Here is a 19,010-nt window from a genome sequence, read left to right as displayed (position 1 = left end):
TTTTTATTCACTGCCCTATCTGATCTAGAACATCAAAACCCTGGTACATTAAGGATTCAGTCCAGTCCCCTTTACAAGCAGGTCTCTAACTGTCACAGCATAGATCCATGTTCTAAGATCATCACCTTTACTCTCAATACTCCATGCATTGGAATACACACACCTCAATCCATCTGTTGTTTGTATCCCCTACCTCCTGTTTATCCTTCATGGCCATATTGCTGCTTATGGCATATTACTTAATCCCTCTATTCTGTGATCTGGTGTTCTCGTTCCCATTTCACTGCCAGTCTAGTTTAATAAAGTGTCTTTTTGAAAAAAACTTTGAGACAATTTCTTTATTAGTCATCCTTTTCATTTAAGGGTGAAGCCTTATTTCTAATGTAATATATGTTCATAGCGAATAAAGAAATGTTTTTTTAAAGGTCTTCCATTATTAACTACATTACCTATTCATCTTTTCTCCATCCACTTTGGTTGTCATGGCCTTCACTCTGTTGTAATTGCCTTTATTTAAATCAATGTACAGATCCAAGTTCATCATCCTCAGGCAGAATGTGAAGTCCTGTCATGTTATGATCACTCATCCACTGAGGATCCTTTCCCTCCTGAAATCATTAATTAATCCAGTCTCATTACACATGGCCAGATTTAAAACAGATTGTTCTCTGAATGGTTCTATTCTCAGAGGCTGTCCTGATTACACTCTGAGCTTATCCTCAAGCTTTACTTTCCCAATTTGATTTGACTCTTTCTACATGAAAATTAAACTCACCTAAAGTTATTGTGTTAGCTTTCTCGCAAATCTCTATCATTTATTAATTCACTTTTTTGTCCAATTAATAACTGTGCTTTCTTTCCCTTGGTATTTCTTTTCTATGTTCTAATCCTAAACTCCCAAGCCAGCGTTACTGTACAGTTCACATCCTTGAATGACATTATTACCACACCTCCTTTCCCTTTGTCCCTATGCTCCCAAACTGTCAACTAGCCCCAGAATATTCAGCTCACAGCACCGATATCCTTATATACAAGTGCCTTTGATGGCTCACAGATCATAACTATTTATTTCAATGTATTTTATTAGTTCATGTACCTCATTATTAATGTTGTGTGCAATCAATTTTCCACAAGTTGATCCTTATTGGAGATGCACAAGTATCTTTATGCACACTATTCCTGGTGATCACCAGCGATGTGGCCATCCTACACTGTTGTCTTGTCCTTTACCTTGCACTTTACAAATATATCCTCAAATATTTGCCCATCCCTCACAGTGTAATTTCAAGTCTGAAGCCTTGTGATCTGTCATGACTTAGCCAATCTCCATGTGTTCAGGAGACTTAAGAGACTGTAGATGTGGAAATCTGGAACAAAGAACAAACTGCTGGAGGACCTCGCGGACGGCTGGAGGAACTCCAATTACCCAGTTTCAATCCCATCCCCACTTGGTTCCATTTGTACATCATCCCTCTCTATCTGGTTCAACTAATCACCTCCAAGATCCTTTTTCTTCCTCCACCCTCTGCAGCCCACAACTAGCCCCTTTTTCCTCTCTCCTTAGCTGTCTTCACCCATTATCCACCAGCCACCATTTACCAACTCTATTCATCCCTCTCTCCCACCTGGCTCCATATGCCCATTATCTCCCTGGTTCCACTGATCACATGTCAGCCTCTGCCTCACCCCTCCCTCTACACCCCCAGTCCTGATGAAGGATCTTGATAAGAGACGTCAACTGTCCTTTTCCCTCCACAGATGCTGCCTGACCTGCTGAGACTCTTCAGCAGTTTGCTACTTGTTCTGTATGTTTGGAGACAGGGACAGGTCTTCAGACACTTCAGGAGAGTTTCCCACTGGCTTTTAGTTTCCCTGTCAGGAATATGCCAGTCCTGATGATGACAGCAGCACGAGGTGCAGCATAAGACTAGCTTAGCACCAGCACTAACTCTTCTCTCTGCTTCTCCCAGTGAATTCGCCAAGGAGCGGGAGAGGGTGGAAAATAGGAGGTCGTTCCTGAAGCTCCGGAGGCAGCAGCAGATTGAGCGGGAGTTAAATGGATATCGGGCCTGGATCGACAAAGCAGGTGACCTCTCGGGGGTGGAGAGAAACTGATAGAAGGTCACTGAGTTTGGTGTTGGTATTAGTATTGGTTTATTGTTGTTACATGTACAGAGACACAGTGAAAAGCTTGTCTTACATGTGTTTATTCAGATCAAAGTTCAAAGTAAATCTTTTATCAAAGTACATATATGTCACCATATACAACCCTGAGATTAATTTTTTTGCAGGCATACTCAATAAATCTATATTAGAATTATAACCATAATGTTATAACCGATGTTTCAGACATGATAGAGGCAGAGTTATGAAGGGTGGGGGGGGGGGGTGGCATTGCTAGTCAGGGAAAATGTTACAGCAGGTCTCGGGCAGGACAGATTAGAGGGCTTATCTACCGAGGCCATATGGGTGGAGCTGAGAAACATGAAAGGTATGACCACATTGAGGTTGTATTATAGACCACCTAATAATCAGCGAGAATTGGAGGAGCAAATCTGCAGAGAGATAGCAGACATCTGCAGAAAACATAACATTGTGATAGTAGTGGATTTTAATTTTCCACATATTGATTGGGACTCCCATACTGTTAAAGGTCTAGATGGGTTAGAACTTGTAAAATGTGTTAAGGAAAGTTTTCTAAATCAATATATATATAGGCACCGACTAGAGAGGATGCAATATTAGATCTCCTATTAGGAAACAAGTTAGGACAGGTGACGGAAGTGTGTGTAGGGGAACACTTTGGTTCCAGTGATCATAACACCATTAGTTTCAACTTGATCATGGGTAAAGATAGATCTGGTCCTCAGGTTGAGGTTCTAAACTGGAAAAAAGGCCAAATTTGAAGAAATGAGAAAAGATCTAAAAAGCGTGGATTAGGATAGGTTGTTCTCTGGCAAGGATGTCATTGGTAAGTGGGAGGCCTTCAAAGCAGAAATTTTGAGAATGCAGAGTTTGTATGTTCCTGTCAGGATTAAAGGCAACGTGAATAAGAATAAGGAACCTTGGTTCTCTAGGGATTTTGGAACTCTGATAAAGAAGAAGAGAGAAATGTATGACGTGTATAGGAAACAGGGAGCAAATAAGGTGCTTGAGGAGTATAAAAAAGTGCAAAAAAAACTTAAAGAAATCTGAGGGCTAAAAGAAGACATGAGGTAGCTTTGGCAGTCAATGTGAAGGATAATCTAAAGAGCTTCTACAGGTACATTAAGAGCAAAAGGATAGTAAGGGATAAAATTGGTCTTCTTGAAGATCAGAGTAGTCGGCTATGTATGGAACCAAAATAAATGGAGGAGATCTTAAATGGTTTTTTTGCGTCTGTACTTACTAAGGAAGTTGGCATGGAGTCAATGGAATTAAGGCAAACAAGTAGTGAGGTCATGGAACCTATATAGATTGAAAAGGAGGAGGTGCTTACTGGCTTGAGGCAAATCAGAGTAGATAAATCCCCAAGACCTTGAAGGAGACTAATGTTGAATTTGCAGGGGCCCTGGCAGATATATTTAAAATGTCGGTATCTACGGGTGAGGTGCTGGAGGATTGGAGGGTAGCTCATGTTGTTCCGTTGTTTAAAAAAGGCTCCAAAACTAATCCGGGAAATTATAGGCCGGTAAATTTGACATCGGTAGTAGGTAAATTATTGGTAGGAGTACTAAGAGATAGGATCTACAAGCATTTAGATAGACAGGGACTTAGTAGGGAGAGTCAACAGGGCTTTGTGCATGCTAGGTCATGTTTAACAAATCTATTACAGTTTTTCGAGGAGTTTACCAGGAATGTGGATGAAGGGAAGGAAGTGGATGTTGTCTACATGGATTTCAGTAAGGCCTTTGACAAGGTCCCGCATGGGAGGTTAGTTAGGAAAATTCAGTCGCTAGGTATACATGGTGAGGTAGTAAATTGGATTAGACATTAGCTCAGTGGGAGAAGTCAGAGAGTGGTAGTGAAGGATTGCTTCTTTGAGTGGAGGCCTGTGACTAGTGGTGTGCCACAGGGATCATTGCTGGGTCCTTTGTTATTTGTAATCTATATCAATGATCTGGATGATAATGTGGTAAATTGGATCAGCAAATTTGCTGATGATACAAAGATTGGAGGTGTAGTGGATAGTGAGTAATGTTTTCAAAACTTGCAGAGGGATTTGGACCAGCTGGAAAAATGGGCTGAAAAATGGCTGATGGAGTTTAATACAGACAAGTGTGAGGTATTGCACTTTGGAAGGACAAACCAAGGTAGAACATACAAGGTAAATGGTAGTGCAGAGGGATCTGGGAATACAGATACATAATTCCCTAAAAGTGGCGTCACAGGTAGATAGGGTAGTAAAGAGAGCTTTTGGTACTTTGGCCTTTATAAATCAAAGTATTGAGTATAAGAGTTGGAATGTTATGGTGAGGTTGTATAAGGCATTGGCTGAATTTGAGTATTGTGTGCAGTTTTGGTCACCGAATTACAGGAAGGATATTAATAAGGTTGAAAGAGTGCAGAAAAGATTTACAAGGATGTTGCTGGGACTTGAGAAGCTGAGTTACAGAGAAAGGTTGAATAGGTTAGGACTTTATTCCCTGGGGTGTAGAAGAATGCGGGAAGATTTGAGAGAGCTATATAAAATTATGCTGGGTATAGATAGAGTGAATGCAAGCAGGCTTTTTCCATTGAGGCTAGGAGAGAAAAAAACCAGAGGACATGAGTTAAGGATGAAGGGGGAAAAGCTTAAAGGGAACATTAGAGGGGGCTTCTTCACAAAGAGAGTGGTGGGAGTGTGGAATGAGCTGCCAGATGAAGTGGTAAATGCACTTCTAACATTTAAGAAAAACTTGGACAGGTACATGGATGAGAGGTGTATGGAGGGATATGGTCCAGGTGCAGGTCAGTGGGACTAGGCAGAAAAGTGGTTCGGCACAGCCAAGAAGGGCCAGAAGGCCTGTTTCTGTGCTGTAATGTTCTATGGTTCTAATAGAATCGAAGAAAGATGACACCAACTCGGGCATTCAACCAGTGTTCAAAAGACAACAAACTCTGCAAATACAAGGAGAAAGAAATAATAATAAATAAATAAGCAATAAGTATCAAGAACATGAGATGAAGAGTCCTTAAAAATGAGTCCATAGGTTGTGGGAATATTTCAGTGATGGGGCAAGTGAAGTTGAGTGAAGTTAACACCTTTGGTTCAATAGTCTAAAGATTGAGGGTTAATAACTGTTCCTGAAACCAGTATTGTGAGTCCTGAAGCTCCTTTACCTTCTTCCTGATGGCAGTAACGAGAAGAGAGCATGGCCTGGATGGTGTAGGTCTCTGATGATGGAGCTGCTTTCCTGGACAATTATCAATGATGTATTCATTGGTGGGGAGGGCTTTACCATGATAGTCTGGGCCATATCTGCTGTTTTGTAGGATTTACTGTAGGGGTCTAGTTTGGGTGGTAGCAAGCTTCAGATGTAATCCTTGACCAGCCTCCCAAAGCATTTGCTTATTATTGAGGTAAGTGCGACAGGATGCCAGTCGTTCAGGCATGTTACCTTGGTCTTTTTTGGTACAAGGACAATGGTAAATAATTTGAAGCAGGAGGGCACTCTACACTGGGAGAGGGAGAGATTAAAAATGTCTGTAAACACACCTGCTAGTTGTACTGTGCACATCTTAAGTACTTGCCCTGGGATGCCGTCCAGTCCTGCAGCCTTGTGACGGTCCAATCATTGGAAACATCTGCATATCTCAGCATCAGAGATGACCAGGTTGCAGTTTGTAGCGGTGGCTTTCCTCGGAGGGTCAGGGTTAGCGACATCGAACTGAGCGTAAAAGCGATTGAGCTCATCTGGGAAAGAGGCCACGATGTTGGCGGCACCACAACTTTTGGCTTTGAAGGCTGCGATGTTATGCAACCCTCGCCACGTCACGTGTCCTATTTGTTGTGAATCTTGACTCAATCTTCTCCCTATCTTGTTATTTTGCAGCCTTGATAGCTTTGCGCAGATCATAGCTGCTTTTCTTGAGCTCTAGTTGATTTCCAGCGATGTAAATTCGATGTCACGCTGTAAGTGCTGCTCGCACAGAACTATTGCTCCAGGGTTTCTGGTTCGGGAAGACCCTGACTGACTTCTGGGGGATAACATCGTCGATGCACTTCCAGGTGAAGCACGTGGCTCCATCAGTGAACTTGGAGACATCCTCATCATAGAAGACATTCCGGTCGACATCATTGAAGCAGTGTGGATCGAACTTCGAGTTTACTTTAAGCGAGGCATGCACATATCATATGGTAACATGATAACATACGCAATTAACATATTTATCCAACTGACCTGTAATTAATTATTTTGAATGAACAAGAATGCTTAATCAACCAATATATACAAGATTAATCAAATATTACTGGAATATTTCATTCATAACTCACTCCCTGCGTAGCTATAAACTCCAAATCAATAGAGAATGCATCTCAATTACATATACAGAATATTAGTATATACACACATCCTCACCATAATAAATTTCAAATATCCCATTCAGGCCTAAAGATTTCATCGCTGTGGTAGATTTCTTACTCGTGTGGGATAACATCTATTCTGAGCAGGGAGATCATTGCTTGGCTGGTGAGACATGCCATTGTGAACGGATCTCAGGTTCTGGGACCTCCTCTGGGGTGATTGTAGGAGTTATTTCTAACATTGCAGGAAGTGACTCTGACAACAGTCACCACCTTTTCTATCTAACAATTAACTCTGTTGTCCTCTACTGATCAGTGTGTCACCTCTAAATGATATCAGATGCAATCTCCACTGTGTAGGAGAGTGGTTCAGTTCTGTCCTTAATGGTTCCGAGTACCCCCTTGTGGTTACCTCTGTAGCCTCTCACCAGAACTACTTGTCCAGGAGTGAAACATTGAGCTTCTTGTTCAAGGAACCATCAATTTGTCTCAGCTGTTGGTCCTACATACTCGTTCTGAGATTGAGTTTGACGAAATCCAAGCCTGAATGCAAAGGACAACCCAGGAACAGCATAGCTGGTGAGTTGCTGGTTGTGAAGTGTACTGCAAGGAGGAAATTGGCAAGCTTTCGGTTCAGTGTGTTCTGCTGACATTGCTGGCTGCGCATTCTTTAGATACTGGTCCACCCTTTCTGCCAAGCCATTTGAGCTGGGTGGGATGGTGCAGATATAATATGTCTTACTCCATTCACTTTTAGGAATGAATGAAACTATCCTGCCACAAACTGTGGTCCATTGCCACTGACTTAAGTATTCTGTAACACCAATCCTGCAGAAGAGGCTTCTCAATACATCAGCAGTGTGCGAGACTGAAGTGGAGTCTATTGGGAACACTTCTGGCCATTTTATAGTTGCATCTACTGCTACCAAGAAATTTGTGACCACGAACAGTCTGGCAAAATCCACATGAACCTTCTGCCAGAGCAAAGCAGGCCATTGACAGGGATGGAGAGACACTGCTCTTCCCATTTTCTTGACATGTTGGTGTCCCATACAGTGCATGTCGAGCTGCATGGTCTGTTGACGTATCACAGCCGAAGCTTCGAACCAAAGCTTTCATTGTAACCACACCCACGTGACCACATGTAGCTCCTCCAACACTTCAGCTCTCAGCTTGATGGTACAACCACTCTCTATCTCCAAATCAGGCAACCTTCATCAAGGGCAAGTTCATCCCGATGCTGGTAAAAATGAGGGAACTGGAGTTTCTGCTATATGTTCCAGCTATTTTGAATGGTCATGTGGACTTGAGGCAGTGTAGGGTCTTTTCTGGTTTCCAGAAGAAGACAACACTACCAAAGGCAACATCCTCTAGATGGGTTATGAAGCAATTCCTTTCTGCTACTGTTAGAACTTGTTATCTGGGAGGTGGGATTTGTGTTTTTCCTTGAATATGTTGTTTCCATGGTTCTTATTTGTTTTGTGATTTCAGGGTTGTATACTGCAAAACTACGTTGGTAATAAAAATACTTTGAACTTTGGATCATCTCTGCATATAGAGAGACTTCGATTTGCATTAACAAGAATACATCAGCAGGAGTGTTTTCATTTTGTAAATTTTTCCGGAAATTCCTTTTCCAAGGGTAAATGGGACAATCCATCAGCATTTTCATGATTAGTCATCCTCTTGAATTCAATCTTGTAATTGGAGCTTCCAAGAAACAGAGCCCATCTCTGCATTGGTGCTGCTGCTGCAGTTAGGGGAGCACACTTCTGTGGATTGAAAATAAACACCAGTGTTAAACTCTCTGCCATACAACTATTGGTTAAAATGTTTTGTACCCCAAACCAGTCTTAAGGCCCCTTTGTCAATCCCTGCATAGTTTTTCTCTGCAGTAAGGGAATGTGACACAAAGGCTATTCATTTCCATCACTCATAACATGTGACATGACTGCACCTTTAGCATAAGGTGAGATATCACAGGCAAGCTTCACTAGATGATGTGTCGGTACAGTCTGTGATGTCATCATTTCCTTTACCATTTTGAAAGCCATCTCACACTACTTCGTTCAGTACCATTTCTTCCCGCTCTGCAGTAATGATTTCAAGGGGTGGAGCACAGTAGCCAGGTTTGGCAGTAATCTATTACAATAGTTGACAAATCCTAAAAAGGACTGCAGCTGGAGATGTGTTGATGTTGATGTGTTCTTTGGCCTTGGGACGTCCGCCACTGCTTGAATTTTCTCAGCACACTGATGTAATCCTTGTGCGTCAATAGTGTGACCGCAGTAAGTGATGCTTGGTTTAAAGAATTCACGCTTGTCACGTCATGCTCTGAACCCATAATCTTCTAATCAAAACAAGGTTTTGATTCCTTCTCATCCTTACTGGTAATAATAATACACGTACAAGAAGCTGGAGGAACTTAGCAGGTTGGGCAGCATCCGTGGAAACGAGCAGTTAACGTTTCGGGCCAAGACCCTTCGTCAGGACTGAAGAGGGAGGGGGCAGGGGCCCTATAAAGAAGGTGGGGGGAGGGTGGGAAGAAGAGGGCTGGTAGGTGCCAGGTAAAAAAAAACAATAACAGGAAAGATCAATGGGTGGGGGAAGGGAAGCAGGGAGGGGATAGGCAGGAAAGATGAAGAAGGAATGTAAGGGGAAAGCACTAGGGGTAATAGGAGGCAGAACCATGAGGGAGGTGATAGGCAGCTGGGGGAGGAGGCAGAGTGAAACTGGGATGGGGGAAGGAGGGGGAGGGAATAACCGGAAGTTGGAGAATTCGATGTTCACACCAAGAGGTTGGAGACTACCCAGATGGTATATGAGGTGTTGCTCCTCCAACCTGAGTTTAGAATAATGGGGGGGGGGGGGGAGGATTTCATTGAAATCTTTTGAATTTTGAAAGACCTAGATAGAGTGAACGTGGAGAGGGCGTTTCTTGCAGTAGGGGAGAGCACAGTCTCGGATGTCCCTTTAGAACAGAGATGAGGAGGAATTTCCTTAGCTAGAGGGTGGTGAATCTGTGAATTTGTTGTCAAAGATGGCTTTGGAGGCCAAGTCTTTGGGTTTATTTAAAGCGGAGGCTGATATGTTCTTGATTAGTAAGTGTGTCAAAGGTTATTGGGAGAAGGGAGGATAATGGGGCTATTGAGAGATAATAAATCAGCCACATTGGAATGTTGGAGAAGATTTGATGGGCTCAATAAGGAGGCATAGGATCCAAGGGGACATTGACTTGTGGATCCAGAACTGGCTTGCCCACAGAAGGCAAAGAGTGGTTGTAGACGGGTCATATTCTGCATGGAGGTTGGTCACCACTGGTGTGCCTCAGGGATCTGTTCTGGGACCACTTCTCTTTGTGATTTTTATAAATGACATGGATGAGGAAGTCGAGGGATGGGTTATTAAATTTGCTGATGACGCAGAGGTTAGGAGTGTTGTGGGTAGTGTGGAGGGCTGTCAGAGGTTACAGCGGGACATTGATAGGATGCAAAACTGGGCGAGAAGTGGCAGATGAGTGTGAGGTATTTCATTTTGGTAGGTCAAATATAATGGCAGAATATAGTATTAATGGTAAGACTCTTGGCAGTGTGGATTGAGCTTAGGAGCCGAGAGGTAATGTTGCTGCTATATAGGACCCTGGTCAGACCCCACTTGGAGTACTGTGCTCAGTTCTGCTCACCTCACTACAGGAAGGAGAGGGAAACTATAGAAAGGATGCAGAGGAGATTTACAAAGACGTTGCCTGGATTGGGGAGCATGCCTTAATAGGTTGAGTGAATTCAGCCTTTTCTCCTTGGAACGACAGAGGATGAGATGTGACCTGACAGAGGTGTATAAGCTGATGAGAGGCATTGATCGTGTGGATAGTCAGAGGCTTTTTCCCTGGGCTGAAATGGCTAGCATGAGAGGGCACAGTTTTAAGGTGCTTGGAAGTAGGTACAGAGATGTCGGGGGTAAGTTTTTTACACAGAGAGTGGTGAGTGTGGAATGGGCTGCTGGTGTCGGCGGTGGAGGCAGAAATGATGGGGTCTTTTAAGACACTCCTGGATGGCTACATGGAGCTTAGAAAAATAGAGGGCAATGGGTAACCCTAGGTAATTTCTAAGTTAAGTACAAGTTCAGCACAGCCTTGTGGGCTGAAGGGCCTGTATTGTGCTGTAGGTTTTCTGTGTTTCTAAATGGCCTAATTCTGTTTCACTGTCTTATGGGTAGGAGCATATGGGCCATTTGGGCAGGTGAGACTAGCTCAGGTAGATATCTTGATCAGCATGGATGAGTTGGACCAAGTGGCCTGTTTCCGTGATTTTTGGAATATAACTCTCATTTGCTCTTTCTCTCTCCCCCAACAGAGGAAGTGATGTTACTGGAAGAAAATAAAAATGCCGGAGAGAAATCAGCCCTGGACGGTGAGATTGCCTCTGTCTGGTCTTGTCGCCTTTTGTTTTCTGTCACTCCCTTTCTGTTAGGACCTTCCCCGTCCTTTCCCACCCAGTGACATCAAGCACCTTCTAAACAACATGACACCCTTCAGCTATCCTTCCCAAAGGGGATAATTTCATATTTATCCATGTTATACTGTATCTGCCATGCTCACTCTGTCTATGTAAGTAGAAGCCTCTTTCAATCTTATTTACACTTCATAATGCCACCAATTTTAATGTCATTGGCTAATTTAGAAGCTTTGCATTCTGTTCTGGCTGTAAAACGGGAACACCTCTTTTTTTTCTCTTATTGGGGAGGGAGAGAGCCTGTGGTATGTCAAATTATCGGGTGTACAAGTAGTTTTTGAGCTACTACAAGTCTGTGTCTTTATTGATGCTTTGCTACATGCTTGAATGCTCCGTGGGGGGTGTTGTTATTGCCTTGCATGGGAGGGGGAGTTGGGGGGTTTCTTGGGGTTCTGACATTTTAACTGCCATTCATTCTCTGGGGCACTCTTCTGTTTTCATGGATGTCTGCAAAGACGAAGAATTTCAGGATGTATATTTTATACATTTCTCTGACATTAAATGTACCTATTGATCTATCGTTCTTTCATATCAATCATTGCTAAATATTGTAAATAGTTGAGGCCCAAGCACTCACCCCTGCGATACCCACTAATAACCAGCTGCCATCGCAAATACAGAACACAAATAATTCAACACGTTCACCACTGACTGATAGATTTTCTGGAATGTTGGATGTTACTTCTATTAATAATGTTGCACACTGCTAATTCATCTTTTTGTAGACGTTACACTGTATTTATAATAAATTTCTAGTGAACCTGGTTCACAAAAGACTACAATTGCTGGAATCTGGAACAACAAACTGCTGACAATCTCAACAAGTCAAGCACACTTGTGGGGGAGAATGAATAGTCAAGATTTCAGGTCAAAACCATTCATCTAGACTGAAAGGTAGAGGAGAGATGGTCAGTTTTAAGCAGTAAGGGGAAGAGTTGGCAGGTGAAGAAGCATGGGGGAAGCGAGAGAGCTGGGAGGAGATGGTGGAGGTCACAAAGTGCTGTGGTAGGAGAGTAAGGTGGAGTACGGAAACAAGGGTGGGAGTTGGGAAGTGCAGATGGGAACAGTGCAAGGAGGGGCCCAGAAGGAGTAGTGTGTGGTGATGGGCAGTTGGAGCAGGTAGAGAAGGGGAAGGAATCAGGGTGGTGTTGGAAGAACTAGGTTGCACAGGAGGAGAGAGAAAAGATACAGTGGCAAGAGAAGTTTACTGGGAGTTGAAGAATACAATGTTCTTGGTGCCAGGTTCAAGACTATCCAGGTGCAAAATGAGGTGTTGTCTGGAAGGAGCATTTGATCAATGGCTCTAGTGGTTTTAAAAAGAAGTCTGGAAACCAGTTCCCCATAAGTGGAGAGGGAGCATGGGCAGTAAATGAAGAGGGATCGTAGGAAGTGGGTCATTGAGTGGAGAGGGAGCATGGGAAGTGCCCCAATGAGTGGAGAGGGAGCATGGGAAGTGCCCCAGTGATTGGAGAGAGATGGGAAGTGGAGTCCTGGTAAGTGGAAAGGGACTGTGGGAAGTGGGGCCCCAGTGAGTGGAAAGGGACCATGGGAAGTGGGGCCTAAGTAAGTGGAGAGAGAGAGCACGGGAAATGAGTCCCAGTGAGTGGAGAGAGAGCACAGGAAGTGGGGTCCCAGTGAGTGGAGAGAGAGCACGGGAAGTGGGGCAGTGAGTGGAGAGGGAGCACAGGAAGTGGGGTCCCAGTGAGTGGAGAGGGAGCACGGGAAGTGAGGCCCTAGTGAGTGGAGAGAGAGCACGGGAAGTGGGGCAGTGAGTGGAGAGGGAGCATGGGAAGTGTGGCGCCAGTGAGTGGAGAGGGAGCATGGGAAGTGGGGTCCCAGTGAGTGGAGAGAGAGCATGGGAAGTGGGGCCCCACTGAGTGGAGAGAGAGCATGGGAAGTGGGGCAGTGAGTGAAGAGGGAGCATGGGAAGTGTGGCTCCAGTGAGTGGAGAGGGAGCATGGGAAGTGGGGACCCAGTGAGTGGAGAGAGAGCATGGGAAGTGGGGCAGTGAGTGGAGAGGGAGCATGGGAAGTGTGGCGCCAGTGAGTGGAGAGGGAGCACAGGAAGTGGGGCCCCAGTGAGTGGAGAGAGAGCATGGGAAGTGGGGCAGTGAGTGGAGAGAGAGCATGGGAAGTGGGGCCCCAGTGAGTGGAGAGAGAGCATGGGAAGTGGGGCAGTGAGTGTCGAAGGAACACAGGAAGTGGGGTGGTGATGTCATAGATCAAAATATTGGGACTTGCGAGTAGTTGGACAGTAATTTATCTGAGTTTTACTGTATTCCTTCTTTCTGCTACCTGTCAACCAGTTTTCAGTCCAAGTCAATACATCACCCTAGTAGCATGCATTCCAATTTTGCATGCCTAATGGAGCTTTGACAAAGGCTTTCAGAAATTCGAAGTTGACCATATCTAGTTTTCCCTGATCTGTTTCAGGAATTATAGCCTCAGAAAACTATAATTTTGCATTTCATGAAACTACCTCGATGTTGTTTATGTCTCTCCCTGTTGGTTCTCTCTCAGCACCATTATCCTTCATAACTTGGTTGCAGGAGGGGCAGGTGTGGCAGCTCAATATTCCAGGCTTCCGCTGTTTTAGGAGTGAAAAAGTGGGAGGGATTAAAGGAGGAGGGGTGGCCTTATTAGGCAGGGAGAATGTCATGCAGTGCTCAGTTAGGACAGACTGGAGAACTCATCCTCTGAAGACCTTATGGGTGGAACTGAGGAATAAGCAAGGTATGACCATGTTAATGGAGCTTTATTACCGACCACCCAACAGTCTGGGAGATTTGGAGGAACAAATTTGTAGAGAGATCGCAGACTAGGCAAGAAACATAAAGTTGTCGTAGTCAGTGATTTTAACTTCCCACAAAACTTTCGGTTAAAGATGGCGCTACTGAACGCATGTGACAGCTCACTGGTAGTTCAAAAGGTGAGAAATTTGAGTAAAAACATGACTAAGAACACCTTAAGCACCTCTAGCAGAGATATTTAATAGATTCTTTGCTACAGGAGAGGTACCAGAGGTCTGGAGGACAGCCAGTGTGTTTTTCTGCTGTTTCAGAAAGGCTCTAAAAATATACCAGGAAATTACAGGCTGGTGAGTCTGACATCAGTTATGGGACATTTATTGGACAATATTCTAAGGGACCGGATATATAAGTATTTGAATAGCCATGGATTGATCAAGGATAGTCAGCGTGGTTTTGTGCGTGGTAGGTCCTGTCTAACAAATCTTAATCGTGTTTTTCAAGGAAGTTACCAGAAAAGTTACTGAAGGCAAGGCAGTGGATGTTGTCTACATGGACTTTAGCAAGGCATTTGACAAGGTTCCGCGTGGGAGGTTGGTCAAGAAGGTTCGGTCACCTGGTATTCAAGATGAGGTAGTAAATTGGATTAGACATTGACTTTATGGGAGAAGCCAGAAAGTGGTAGTAGATGGTTGCCTCTCTGACTGGAGGCCTGTGACTAGTGGGTCTATTACTGTCTGTCATCTTTCTTTATCAATCTTTTTATTAAGTTTCAAATATATAAACATAACAATGATAGTGATACAAAGAGATCAGGATTACATTAATAATGGTTAATGTGTACATAAGCAGATTCCGAGTAACATGTGTAATCTAAGCCTCCCAATCTCTTAGTAACTAAACATGAGAAAGATTCAAAGAAAAAAGATTTTTACAAGAAAAAAAATCCCCCTAAACTAACAGGAAAACCCAGAATAAAAACAAAGCAAAACAAAAGCTGGGCTGCCTTATTTCATCAGTTAAAATTGTCATTTGTCATTAACTCCGCTCCTCTATATACAAACAAAAAGTTATTGGAAGGATTCGGAAAAGGTCAGCTTACATCCTATGAAAATGTTGAATAAATGGTCTCCAAGTTTCTTCAAATTTAATCGAAGAGTCGATAGTGCCGCTCCTAATTTTTTCCAAGTTTAAGCATGTTATAGTTTGGGAAAACCATTGAAATGTAGTAGGGGGATTAGAATCTTTCCATTTAAATAAAATGGATCTTCTGGCTATTAATGTAACAAATGCAATCAAATGGCAAGCTAAAGGGGATAATTGACTAGACTCCATCACTGGTAACCCAAAAATTACAGTAATAGGATAGGCAATACATTTTCCAATCTAATTGCCAATATTTTGGAAAAGATTTTGGAGTCCACATTCAACAAGGATATAGGTCTATATGATGCACATTCAGTGGGGTCTTTATCTTTTTAAGAATTAAAGAAATAGATGCTTCATGAAAGGATTGTGGTAATTTACCTACAAATAAGGCATCCTTAAAGATTCTGCATAACTAAGGAGAAAGTAGATTTGAAAAAGATTTCAAAAATTCTACTGTATACCCATCCAAACCAGGTGCTTTACCAGAATTCATCAAAGAAATTGATTTCTTTTTCTTCTTCCATGATGGGTGCAATCTAGTGCTAAATGTTCATTAAGCGGTAATTTCAGAATATTCAATTTCCTTAGAAATTCATGCAATATGATAGAATCATCAAGAAATTCTGATTGGTATAAAGAGGTATAGAATTCTTGAAAACATTTATTAATTTCATCATGGTCAACTGTCAAACTACCATCCTGTTTACGAACTTTAATAATCTGACGTTTAGCCAAAGCAATTTTCAATTGGTTGGCCAATAATTTACCCAATTTATCACCATATAAATAACATTGACTCTTAGTTTTAAGTAATTGATTTTCAATCAGGGATGTTATTAACAAACAGTGTTGCATCTGAAGTTCAACTCTCTTTTTATAAAGCTCCAGATTAGGAGCAACAGAATATTTTTTATCAATTTCTTAATCTGATCAACCAATGTACGTATTTCATTATTAATCTGTTTTTTCAATCCAGCAGAATATGATATAATTTGACCACGGATGTATACTTTAAAAGTATCCCATAATATCCCACTGGAAATTTCTTCCGTAAAGGTAGTTGAAAAGAAAAAGGCAATCTGTTCTTTAATAAAAGTTAACCAAGTTTAAATCCTGGAGTAGAGTAGAATTGAACTGCCATTGCCTAGCGCTAAAATTTACATCAATTAATTTGATTGATAGTTTCAAGGGTGCATGATCAGAAACGGCAGTTGCATCGTACTCACAGGCAGTAAAAGACGGAACTAACCGAGAGTCGAGAAAAAAGCAGTCAATTCTAGAATAATTATGATATACATGAGAAAAGAATGAAAATTCTTTATCGTTAGGATGTAAAAACCTCCAAATATCTAAAATTCCAGAGTTAACTAAAAAAGAATTAATAAGAATAGCAGATTTGTTTGGAGGTACCTGATTGGATGCAGACCTGTCCATCGAAGGATTTGGACAACAGTTAAAATCTCCGCCCATTATAACATATATTCATTTAAATTAGGAAGAGATGCAAATAAATGTTTAAAGAATTCAGGATAGTCAGCATTTGGTGCATAGATATTAACCATTACAACTTTTTGGTTATAAAGTAAACCAGTAATTAATAGAAATCTGTAGCGGTGCGCTACACGGAGTCGGTAAACTGCAGTTAAATAAAGATTTTATTCGAACTTTGCGGCCTCGCTTTAAAGCCTCTCTGATCCCACCCTCCCCGGGCGCGGATGCTGTAGGGGGCACGTATTCACAGTCCTGTCCTGCGCACGGGTGCTGTAGGGGGCACGTATTCACAGTCCCGCAAGGGCTTTTCCCTTTGTTGGTGAAGCAGACCTGGCGCCCTTTTGGGACTGGCCTTTATGCCAGCGCGCTGGCTATTTGTGAGCCAGTTCGAGTGTGCTAGGAAGTGGGTCGCCACATAAACCCCCCCCCCCCCCCGCCAGAACCGGCGATACACCCCCCAATGTCCATAGTCTGGGCCGGACCCTGTTTGGGAGGTCGGCCTCTGTGCCGCGGTGCCGGGAACTCGACCGGTCGCGCCACGTCCACATGGGCCGGATTGAGTCGGTCCACCATGAAAACCTCCTCTCTCCCCCCAAAGTCCAGCACGAACGTGGACCCGTTGTTCCTGATCACAGTAAACGGCCCCTCGTAGGGCCGTTGCAGCGGTGGCCGATGCCCACCCCTTCGTACAAACACAAACTTACAGTTCTGCAGGTCTTTGGGTACGCAGGTTGGGTTCTGCCCATGCTGCGAAGTGGGTATGGGGGCCAGGTTGCTGAGCCTCTCGCGTAGTCTGCCCAGGACTGCTGCGGGTTCTTTCTCATGCCCCCTTGGGGCTGGTATGAACTCCCCAGGGACGACCAGGGGTGCGTCGTACACCAACTCGGCCGACAAGGTGTGCAGATCATCTTTGGGCATCGTGCGGATGCCGAGTAGGACCCAGGGAAGCTCGTCCACCCAGTTAGCTCCTCGCAGGCGGGCCATGAAAGCCGACTTTAGGTGACGGTGGAAACGCTCCACCAGGCCGTTCAGCTGTGGGTGGTAGGCAGTTGTGTGGTGCAGCTGTGTCCCCAAAAGGCTGGCCATAGCTGACCACAGGCTGGAGGTGAACTGGGCGCCTCTGTCGGAGGTAATATGGGCCGGTACACCAAAGCGGGACACCCAGGTGGTGATCAGTGCCCGGGCGCAAGATTCAGAGGTGGTGTCGGTGAGCGGCATCGCCTCTGGCCATCTGGTGAACGATATGGAGGAGGTGCTGCGCTCCGCGTGACACTGGCAGGGGGCCCACGATATCCACATGAATGTGGTCGAAACGCCGGTGGGTGGGGTGGAACTGCTGCGGCAGAGCTTTGGTGTGCCGCTGCACCTTGGCCGTCTGGCAGTGCATGCACGTTTTGGCCCATTCACTGACCTGCTTGCGGAGTCCGTGCCAAACGAACCTGCTGGAGACTATCCGGACAGTTGTCCTGATGGAGGGGTGTGCTAAGTTGTGAATGGAGTTGCAAATGCGCCGCCGCCAGGCTGCCGGGACGACGGGACGGGGTTGGCCGGTGGTGACGTCACAGAGTAGGGTCCTCTCACTTGGGCCTACGGGGAGGTCCTGGAGCTGCAAACCGGAGACTGCGGTTCTGTAACTAGGGATCTCCTCGTCTGCCTGCTGCGCCTCTGCCAGCGCCTCAAAGTTTACCCCTTGGGAAAGGGTATGAATGTTAGGGCGAGAGAGCGCGTCCGCCACAACATTGTCCTTACCCGAGACGTGCCGAACATCCGTCGTGTATTCAGAGATGTAGGACAGATGGCGCTGCTGGTGGGACGACCAGGGATCGGACACCTTCATGAACGTAAAGGTAAGCGGCTTGTGGTCCGTGAACGCGGTGAAGGGCCTACCTTCTAAGAAGTACCTGAAATGCCGGATTGCCAGGTATAGCGCCAACAGTTCCCGGTCGAAAGCACTGTATTTGAGCTCGGGTGGTCGCAGGTGTTTGCTGAAAAACGCCAGGGGTTGCCAGCGACCCTCGATGAGTTGCTCCAGTACCCCACCGACTGCTGTGTTAGATGCGTCCACTGTGAGGACGGTAGGGACGTCCATTCTGGGGTGCACTAGCATCGCGGTGTTTGCCAAGGCTTCTTTCGTTTTAATGAAAGCGGCGGCGGACTCCTTGTCCCAGGTAATGTCCTTGCCCGGACCCAACATCAGGGCGAACTGCATGATTCGGGCAGCTGAAGGGAGGAAGCGGTGGTAGAAATTTACCATACCCACGAATTCCTGAAGGCCGATTGTGGTGGGTCGGGGAAAATGGCGGACCGCGTCTACCTTAGCGGTCAGAGGGGTTGCCCCGTCTTTAGTGATCCTGTGGCCCAGGAAATCGATGGTGTCGAGCCCGAACTGGCATTTGGCCGGGTTGATTGTTAGACCGTATTCACTCAGTCGGGCGTAGAGTTGACGGAGGTGGGACAGATGCTCCTGACGACTGTTGCTGGCTATGAGGATGTCATCCAAATAGATGAATGTGAAGTCCAGGTCGCATCCCACCGCGTCCATTAACCGCTGGAACGTCTGTGCGGCATTCTTCAGGCCGAACAGCATGCGGAGGAACTCGAAAAGGCCGAAAGGGGTAATGAGTGC

The 19,010-nt window shown here is 44.6% G+C and overlaps 1 protein-coding gene across 1 annotated transcript in view; it reads left to right on the top strand.

Moving 5' to 3' along the window:
- Window positions 1-19,010, top strand: part of LOC140737314 (probable voltage-dependent R-type calcium channel subunit alpha-1E) — a 619,860-nt gene that overhangs the window by 296,875 nt on the left and 303,975 nt on the right. Inside the window, 2 exon segments of the mRNA XM_073063744.1 lie at window positions 1,971-2,086; window positions 10,840-10,896. Of these exon segments, the coding sequence (XP_072919845.1) occupies window positions 1,971-2,086; window positions 10,840-10,896 (173 nt within the window).

The sequence above is a fragment of the Hemitrygon akajei genome, chromosome 12 (genome assembly GCF_048418815.1).
Source record: "Hemitrygon akajei chromosome 12, sHemAka1.3, whole genome shotgun sequence".
In the NCBI taxonomy this organism is placed as follows: Eukaryota; Metazoa; Chordata; class Chondrichthyes; order Myliobatiformes; family Dasyatidae; genus Hemitrygon; species Hemitrygon akajei.
The sequence above is the reverse complement of the archived record's forward strand: the minus strand, read 5'-3'. Positions and strand labels throughout refer to the sequence as shown.